Source organism: Pituophis catenifer, unplaced genomic scaffold (assembly GCF_029215685.1).
Source record: "Pituophis catenifer annectens isolate HBS135680 unplaced genomic scaffold, rPitCat1.0.hap2 SCAF_4, whole genome shotgun sequence".
Lineage (NCBI taxonomy): Eukaryota > Metazoa > Chordata > Lepidosauria > Squamata > Colubridae > Pituophis > Pituophis catenifer.
The window spans coordinates 26,788,959-26,798,632 of record NW_027256884.1 but is presented as its reverse complement, the minus strand read 5'-3'; the positions used below and the strand labels follow the sequence as shown (position 1 = coordinate 26,798,632).

At 49.6% G+C, this 9,674-nt stretch overlaps 1 protein-coding gene across 1 annotated transcript; it reads right to left on the bottom strand.

Moving 5' to 3' along the window:
• Positions 1–2,509: 2,509 nt before the first annotated feature.
• On the bottom strand, positions 2,510–8,705 carry ZIC5 (Zic family member 5). Its single transcript, XM_070943398.1, has 2 exons — positions 7,232–8,705; positions 2,510–2,961 (listed from the first exon to the last, which is right to left on the bottom strand). Exons 1-2 carry the CDS (start codon positions 8,703–8,705, stop codon positions 2,510–2,512), a joined length of 1,926 nt encoding a protein of 641 aa, XP_070799499.1.
• Positions 8,706–9,674: the final 969 nt, after the last annotated feature.

The window sequence follows — 9,674 nt, the reverse complement described above, 5'->3', positions numbered from 1 at the left end:
TGATAACCTCAATTATTTGGAAGTAAGTCCATTGGAACAAAGTATCTTCTTCCTAGTAATTGTGTACCTTTAAAGATGTTAAGTTTCACATTAAGCAAAACACAAGGGCTGGTAATAGTGCAATTTTTCTTTCCAAAAGGAGGACAAGAAAATAAAATGTATAAATTAAAAACAACGCATTTTTAAAATCAGCAAGACATTTTTTCCCCAAAATAAAGACTGCCAAAACTTAAATTACCTTGTGAAAGTCCAGGCCTTTTCCATTGTATTTTTCTTAGTATCTGAATGGGTTCCAAATAAAGAAATGGAAAACAAGCAAACATAAGTTTAAAAGTGGTTTGTATTCAAGTTCTCTTTATATAATTATGGGTATAGATATTAAAATGTCCTGTCTTTCCTTTGTATAATAATATGATGAGGGCATTTAAAAACTTTCAGATGGACAGCACCATGCACTGGACTAAAAAACAAGTATCTCTATAAACTACTGAACACCGACACACTGCACAGCAGACATGCAGAAAGGATCTGTTTTCACATTACATTATTCATTCAAGTAACTTGAAAAATAGAGTGAGGCTTCCTCCGAAACAAACCACAGAATTATAGACAGCTTTCACCAAAAGTATAATAGTCTTCTTTGGTGTGTTCTGTATGCTATAAAAAGAAAAAGGGGGTGCGGGAGTGGAATGATATCTAAAAATTTAAAAAAAAAATAAATTAATTTAGCTGTACAAAATAAATCACTTCCACATACAATTTATAACAATGACAAGACTACATATTACAATACAGGCACATTTTTTTAAAAAAAATCCCACTCGTTTCTACAAGCCCTGGAAATTGGTAGGCAACCAGTTCCTTATTCAGTGGTCTCTGAGGATAAATTAGTGCTCTTTAGAATATCTGTAGGGTGTTTATGATGAACCAACATTTTGCATTTGAAATGTTTCACTAACCACATCAGAATTTGTCAGTGTTCCATGACCTTTCCCTTGAATAGCTTGGCAGTGAGGCCAAAGGTAATTTACTTTTCCCCCACCCCATTCTATTTATCCATTTATGACAATTTACTTTGGTCACTGAATCATTGCATATAATTACAGGTGGTGAAAAATATGAAATCGCTTATAAAACCTTTGTATAAACAAGGATGAAAAGCTGGGTCATGTAAAAAATATTCTTTCAGAAAGAAAGATTGTGTTTCTCCAGCATTATAGCTCTTTCAAAAGGAAGAGGTGGACAAGAGGGAGAGGTGTGATCCAATGCTTTACTTTGGATTCAATTTCCAAACATTGTTCTCTCATAAATCTAATATACTTTGATTCAGTGTCACTGGTTCACAAGTAAATATACTTAGATTCATGGTCTCAACTAAGAAATAAGCATTGGATTATTTAAATAATAATCCAATAGGTGGATTATTTTTAAAAAAGAGAATTTACAAACGAGTCCTGCTGAAATAGTTGCCTATAAATAACACCAAAATCAGTGAGAAAATTGCTTTCAGGTACCTTGAATGCCTAAAACAATAATAAATAATTGCAGCATTTACACTGACACCAGCAGTATTTTATTTTTCCCTCAGTCCTAAAATTAGAGCTCAGGAAAGTTTTAAAAATTAGAATTATTTTTAAAAAATGAACACATGTAAAACTAAAGACCTAAAGATATGGAAACATATTGATGTCCTGAGGCCAGCCTATTGATCAATGCAGATTATTGTTTATTCTGAATATAAATATTTAGCATAAAGGAACCAAAAGAGAAAATTCAGCTTCTTGTGAAATCTTATTTAACTGGGATTGTAACACTCACTCCTTCCCTCAACTACCTTTACCTGGAAGTAAACACCATTTAAAGATATGGCCCAATCTTCTATGCAAGCATTCAAGGAGCAATTATAATTAGGAATAGCCAGAGTTTCAACATTAGTGTCAGTCTGATGCAAACATCAGTTCAAGGATTTTATTCATGCGCTCCATTTTGAGATCTTGAGGAAATTAAAAAAAAATTCAAAGGCAGTGAACGAAATACAGAGATTACTATATGAATGCCAAAAAAAAAAAAAAAAATCAATTGGCAGTTTAACAAATGACAAATGTAGAGCAGAATAAATCTTTCAAAGCTTATAAAGCTTACTCCTGGCATTAAGAGCCTCCATTCACCTATACTGCATTCATAAACCACATTTCTGGCTTTATTTTGGAAAACATTTTCATGGGACTGTCAAACTGGCTATGCATAAATTGCAAATCAAGCTATGCCTTGAACCTCTCCTATTATCCTTAAGAGACTGGGGGGGGGGGGGCAGAAAAGTAATGTGTGTTGGGTCATTCTTGAAATTCAAATTGGTTTTAAAAAAAAGATTCTTCTTTTTAATAAAATAAAAAAGAGATAAGTCCAATGACTTAAATTAATTACATATACAAACACCATAGGGTTTCATTTAGTTAATAAATAGACCAAGTGAACAAAAATGGCACTGTGTATATGCCATTCCAGAGTTCTAATGAATAGTTCTTGACTCAGAGTTCCCGTAGGTCTCTTCCTCCTCATCTTCCTCCTCAGAAGAGGTGGCGTTGCTGGATGGGGTATGGAGGTGGTTGGTCGCCCCACTGGCCTGGCAAACGTACCATTCATTGAGATTGGTGACCTGAGGAGAAAGGTTGGTAGGCTGACCCCTTCCTGAGTCCTGAAGTGGGGAAAGAGGAGCACCCAGGGTTGTCCCCACTGGCTGGTACCCATGAGATCCTGGGGTAGGAGAAGGTGGTGGGGATTTGCAGTGGATCTTCATGTGTTTTCGCAAAGAGCTGGGGTGTGTGTAGGACTTATCGCAGCCTCTGACTTTGCAGAAGTATGGCTTGTCACTGGTGTGGACATGGGAGTGTTTCTTTCTGTCACTGCTATTGGCAAACTTCCTGTCGCAGCCATCAAACTCGCATTTAAAAGGCTTCTCCCCTGAAAGACAAAAACATCTATCATAGGTCTCCTTGCTGAAAGAAAGGATGAAAGCCAACCTGCTTGCATTTACATGTCAAATCAAACACTGGGATGATGGAGCCAAACTCTAGCGAAGAAGGTTTAAAGCAGCTTGCAAAACAGAGGGAGGAAAAAATGGAACATTATATTGCCATTTCTCCCTCTTCCTCCTTTCTCATCCCCCTCCCCCACCCTGCTGCCATGTGCACACTTTTCCAGGATCATCATCATCACCATCTCTCAATGATCAGGCCAGCATGACAAGGTTTAGATTTGCTTCAAAGCACAATCCATACCATCCAGGAACATTTTCTAAATAATGATCTAAATACAACACGACTTTCATATAAACACTTCCAGGACAAGAGAAAAACTGCTCCTCATCCCCACTCTGCATTCTTACTAAAAATTATAAATTGGGGATTAAAAGAGGGAGGGGCTTGTAAAAGCTACCCAGGGAAATTGATCTATCTTCAGAAAGAAGAAAATATTTGGCCATAATTTATTTCAAGAGCAGCTGTTTAAACATATAATTGAGTAATTTTTTTAAAAAGCCACTAAATTCTCAGGCCATCTGCATTCTCAGATAGGAAGACATTAATTTCCCCTCTCTGTCATGCTTTGCTTTACAGCTTGCCAATGATTGGAGAAACTATCCACTAAAAGAGCAAAGCAAGTACCTTCATAAAAGGAAGGGATCTGCTGCTGAGGAAGGATCTCACCTCCAGGGGAGTGGGTGATGTCAGAAATCTATAGTGACTCCCTTTCAGTGGGCTTAATTGCAGCTTAATAATAAGTGCAACTTCAGGCTGTCTATTCAGACATAATTCTAAGTTTCCCCTGTTTAGAAGTGACAAGAATTCTCCTCTAAAAGGCAGAGAGCAAAATAATCAGCAGATCTGACTCTTGGTGCAATTGAATTATCTAGATGGATCCCACAAAACCTGCTCTGGAAGGTTAAACATTTGTGTTGGTAACACTATTAATATAGTAAAAAAAAAAAAAAAAGGAAGCCTCTTTTTGCTATTTTATGGGTAGAAGGGAAAATATAAATCTTGCAGCCAGCGATAGGCAAAAGTGGCATCTTTCACCAGGTGGATTTTGCCACAAGAAGGAAGTCCCACCCTTCAACGGGCCTCTCTGCCGGGTGAGGATGCCAGCTAGAACTCCAGGCTTTTCTCCTATTTACTCTTGCAAACAACCACCATCTGCTCTTTCAGGCGCTACATTCCTCGGAAAACCCTTTTCCAATGCAAATATTTTCCTGCAAGGGGCCGAACGCGAGCGAGGCTGTTTAGTTCGAGCACGGCCTCCCGAGTTCCAAGGAGAAAAGAGCAAGTGGAAATCAAACCGGCGCTTTCGCACGTTCTCCAACGATGCCACTCTCCTAATATTACTGCGTGGTTTGTAGCGGCTTCCTGGGCCGTGTCAGCCCCCGAGGGATTTCGGCAGCGCCTGGGGAGAAGGCGAGTCGAGACCAGCTAGTCCTGAACTTTCCCTGAAATACGAGGCGCCCTCGGGAGCCTTCTTGGCGAGATCCTCCCACAGGGGCTAAAATGTTCCCACGTCGAGACTTCGCTTCCCCCACCCACCTACCCAGCCGCATTCGCGAGTTTTCCCTGGCGCGTTTGGCTCGGGCTTTCAATCCATCCTGCTTGGGAAGCGGGCCACGTTTCAAGGGAAAGGCACAAAGATCTAATATCCCAACGCCAGACGCCTCCGCCGGCCTGATATTGGTTTTTGCCTTCCTTTCCGAGGAAAGTTCACGGCAGCACCGCGGTACTCTCGCTCAGTCCTCCGGTGGCTGTGGGAAGTGGGGCCCGGGCGTCGTTCCCGACGGGGCCGCCCGAGAATTCGCGGCTTGCAGAAAGGCTCGCAAATAGGCCCGCTTTTCTCCTGGAAAGGGAACCGACGTTTAACTCCCGAGAAGGATGAAGGGGACGGCGTAGAACCGGAGCCTTGCTTTTCCTGCGCCTTGAGGAAATCCAAAGCTGGAAATGAAATCCAGTTTTCTCCCGCTTACACTCAAAGGAAGCGATCTTAGTATCTGTAGCTGCAAAGTTGAATGTAACACGTTCAACTTCGCAGCTACTAAGATTGTTGGATGAGCAGGCACAAAAAAGCCAGGGAAGTGATCGAAGCCTGGGAAACAGGCCCTTGGTCAGTCAACAGGCGTGCTCATTTACCACCAGCTTATCAAGTACTTAGAACGCGAAGCCTGGCCAGCACAAGCAAAGGAACAACTTAAAAGCCAACCATCAACACCCCGCATCAAGCATCTAAAAAGCCACATACAACAGGCATCCTATAAATATACAGAACAGAACACGCTCTGCTAGAGAGAAGTTCCCTGAAGATGGGTTCCAGCACAACTCCCCGAAAGCTCGGAAGACAAAACCTCTGATCCCGGTGACCCACCCGGATTTGATCCTCCAACATTATCCTGGGACACGTATATTCGCCTTTAATTCGGAAGCGACCTCTTCGCCTCTTCCTCCTCGGGGCCAGCAGCCGGGAAAGGAGGAGAAAAGGCCCCTCTTCTGGCCCAGGCACGGCTTCCGTCCGCCTAACCCGCGGCGTTGCCTCTGCTTCAGCCCGGGAGGCCGGCGAACACCCTGCAACCAAAGGCATAAACTCCCTCCTTGGAGCGGGGCAGAAGATCGTGGCTGGCTCTCGTCTCCGGGAAGGCTGCTTGGAAGAGGAAAAAACGCACCGCGACTAGGTCCCCCAGAGCCGGTCAGCTCCTTTGCCGGCTGTCCTCAGACATTTCCAAACAGCCAAGCTCGAGTTTCCTCCTCGCCTCCGTTCCGGTTCCCCTACATGCAGGCGGCCTGGCGCCAAAATGATCGCCTCCCAACCGAGTTTCTTTTTCAGCGACAGCTACCCGGGGCGGAGAGACCTGGAAAAGCAGCCTATCCGGCGGCGGCGGCCGAAGGCAAGGGGGAAAAGCCCCCCAAAAGTGCGGGTAAGGAGAGACCAGTCAGACACCCCCACCCACTCCGCCAAGCACCAGCATGAAAGAAAACCAGAAACGAAGAACTTCTGCACTCAAGAGGGAAGGGAGAGGAGAATTATTTATTCTCCAACCTGCGGGACACACGCAACCCCCCCCCCGTCCCCACGCCTTTCCCTACAGGACTCCGAGAAGTCTGTACAAGAACAGGAGGCAGCTGCGTGCAGCCAGATGGGTTTGGTTGGGCAGATTCGCCACCTAAAAATCGACCGCTCTGGTCGCCTGGGGCCATTCGCTTTGGCGGCTGAAGAGCGCATTGCACCTTGTCCGCCTCGCTCTCTCTTCGCAGCAACACACACAATAAATCACGAAAACAATTAGGTGAACTCCCCTCCTGTGCTGCCCACCTTCCCCATAAAACGTCTCCGGTGGATAATATCTGTCTACAGGCCACTATAAATCCCAACTGGCTTTTAAGGAGAATCAAAAGGCTTGTCGCAGATCAAAACCGAGCCGTAAAAGTTAACAGCGCCGTTAAAACCCAGTTCCACTAAAAAAGCCTCATCCTCTCCCTTAGCAGCCACAGGCCCACTCGTCTCACCTTCCAGGCTCTCTTCTCCACTTTTGGAGATCGTTGTAAAAAAAAACAATTTCCCCTCGGACAGCATAGATACGTGCATCTCTTTCTATCCAACGGCTCCAAAGCACACTAGAACCACAAAGGCAACTATAAGAATTATGCCTAAATTTTGAACGTAAAAAAAAAAAAAAAAAACTCAAACCGAAGGCTTACAGCTCAACCAAACTCTGGATTTCACCTGAAAGACATGTCTCACACACACTCACACACACACACTCACACACACACACCCTTACACTAAAGAACACAGTGGAAAAACCCAACAACGTTGGATTTCAGAAGAGAAAGTTCAGAGAGCGCCGCTTCTTGGTTCCTGGGGCCTCCTGTGGTTTTTCTCACTTACCCAGACATTGGTGTCTTTTCCAGACCTCCCCAGGACTCTTCGCCTTGCCTGTGGAAGAGTGTTGTGGAGCTGGAAAGCTCGCCAGCTGCCCAAGCCTCTCAGCTGGAGCTGCTTACCTCACCTCTAACACGCGCGGAGATACGGCACAATATAGATGTTATCAGGAAGACTTTCGCTCGCGGCGGTGCGGAGCGATCGCGCCCAAGAAATTACTTATTCATGATAAAAAGTCACATGTCTGAACCGACGCAGGGAAAGGAGGGGGTGTCGGGGTGGGGAGGCGGAGAAGTCGCAGCCGGGGAAGGCCACCCACCTGTATGAGTCCGCTTGTGGATCTTGAGGTTCTCGGAGCGGGCGAAGACCTTGCCGCATCCCGGGAAGGGGCAGGGGAAAGGCTTCTCGCCCGTGTGCACGCGGATGTGGTTGATGAGCTTGTACTTGGCCTTGAAGGGCTTCCCTTGGCGGGGACACTCCTCCCAGAAACACACGTGGCTGCTCTGCTCAGGCCCCCCGACGTGCTCCACCGTGACGTGGTTGACCAGCTCGTGCATGGTGCTGTAGGTCTTGGAGCAGGGTGGCGGGCCGCCGCCGCCACCGCCGCCCGCCTCGGCCTCCAGCCACTTGCAGATCAGTTCTTGCTTAATGGGCTGCCGCATGTAGCGCAGGAAGGCGGCGGCGGCGGCGCCCGCGTGGTGCGACGGCTGCGGCGGCGGCGGCGGCGACGCGTGGTGCGCATGTGCAGGCGGGCGCGAGTGCTGCTGCTGCAGAGCAGCGGCGGCGGCCGCAGCAGCCGCCGCCAAGTTGACCGGATAGCCGTGCGCTGCAGGGCCGTAAGACGCTTCGGAGGCGGCGGGCGAAGGGCGGAAAGGCTCGATGCGCCCGTAAAACTCCGCGGCGGCGGCGGCGGCGGCGGCCACGGCCAGCCCCAAGCGCATCTGGCCGTTGAGCGGGTGGTGCCCGCCGGAGGTGCCGGCGGGATGCTCGTGCAGGCCCGGAAAGACGGCGGCGTGGAGGTCCCCCCCAGCGCCGTAGGTGCCGGCCGAGGAGATGAACATGGGCGAGCTGGCGGCCGCCGGGGGCTGCTGGAGATCCCCCCGCAAGGCCGGCTCCCGCCGCAGCGCCAGCTCCCTGCCCGCCGCCCTGTAAGGTTGACTAGCCGAGGCCGGAGCCGCACCGTTGGCGCCAACTCCGCTCCCGGCCGATTGCAAAGAGGCGGCCGCGGCGAAAGTCGCTTCGGGGCTGGCCGGGCTGAGTTTGAGAGCGCCCGCCGCCACGTGCTCGGGCCCGAAGGGGGCGGTAGCAGCCGGGTCCGAAGAGCCCAAGTCCCCCGGGTGCAAGGGATGGAAGCCGCCGCCGCCGCCGCCGCCGAAGGAGTCGGCCAAGCGCAGGCTGGGACTCCTCTTGCAACTCAGCGCGGGCTCCATGCCGCCGCCTCCGCCGCCCAACGGCCCATCGAGCCGCCCGGGGGTAGCCCGGGCCTGGGCCAACCCTGCGGGGGCTGAAGCCTTCCTCCCCCTGCCCGCTGCCGCCGTCGCCGCCACCGTCACCAGCGCCGCCGCCTTGCCAAACATGGAGCGATTAAGCGGCTCTTTAACTTCTTTTGTCTCCTCCGCTTCCCAACTCGGCTGCTCATTCCATCCGCTCCCCGCTCTGGCCTCCAGCGATTGGCAGAGCGCTCGGCACATTTGAGCGGCGCGGTTGGGAACCAGAGTTTGGAAATGTGCGCGGGTGGGATTGGAGGGAGACCGATGATTGGCAGAGGCCAGGGCAGCGCGATTGGCTCCCATTCAGGCCGGGCGCTCAGCGGGGAACCGCCCTCGCGCTCCTGCCTGCGTCCTCTCCCCCCTCCCCCTCCCCCTCTTTTTTTTTTTTTCGCACTTGCTCCCCAGCTCCTTCTCCCTCCCTCCCTCCCTCCCTCCCTTCCCCGAAATAGTTGCCCTCGGCGGAAAAGAGAAAGGGAGAGAAAGAAGGGGGAAAGTTCGCGCCTCGTCGCCGAGGAAGCGCCAAGCGAGCGTCGGCCCGAGGCGGCTGTGACTCTCGTCCAGAGTTGCATGGGGAGGAGCCGGGGCTTCCCTGCCACCTGTAGGGCGCCGGCTTGGCAGCTGAACCAGGCGCTGGGTGAACGGTCCTTCCGCCTGCCCGAAGCCTGCAAAGCTCAGCGCTGGGTCTTTTGGGAGCGGCGCCTGTCCAAAGTCTTGTTTTTACAACAGGTTGTTTCTTGGCAAAGGCGATGCACGGGCGCGTGGAGGAGGATGGTGGTTAGAACAATCCACATTAATAGCTGCTCATCATTGACACTTCGGCGAGAACGTCTTATCCTTGTAGGAAAAGGGAAGATTCCCAATTCCAAGGAAGTTTCCCTACCGAGCCATCCCGCTGAGACTGTCCGATCTCCAGTTCCACTGAGAAGTCGTTGCGCTAATCCCCGAGAGAGTCCGCTCCACCCGAGCAGACGTCCAATTTTCCCACGCGGGCCCTGGAAAGGTCCCGTGGATCTCCGTTTGTTCTTCGGCACTCCTCATTAGGGACCCAGGCACTGACCTACCCACAAGGCTGCCTCGTGGCTCCAGAAAAAGCCTGTGCTTTGCAAGAGAGAGGAGGCGACGAGAGGGCTGGTGAGCCGCTGTGGAGAACTGCCAACGTCCCTTTCTTTAGAGAAAACAAAGCATTCATTGCTGTAATCGCTGGAGCAGAGAGAATTCGTTTTCCCGAATTCCGTCTCAAATGATCGAGTCTCAGAAAATAGATTCCCCTTA

Coding starts and splice junctions, on each gene's coding strand:
- ZIC5 (XM_070943398.1), bottom strand. CDS start 8,705: ATGGGAGCCAATCGCGCTGCCCTGGCCTCTGCCAATCATCGGTCTCCC. Junction 2,962..7,231: donor CCACAAGCGGACTCATACAG/GTGGGTGGCCTT, acceptor TTTGTCTTTCAG/GGGAGAAGCCTTTTAAATGC.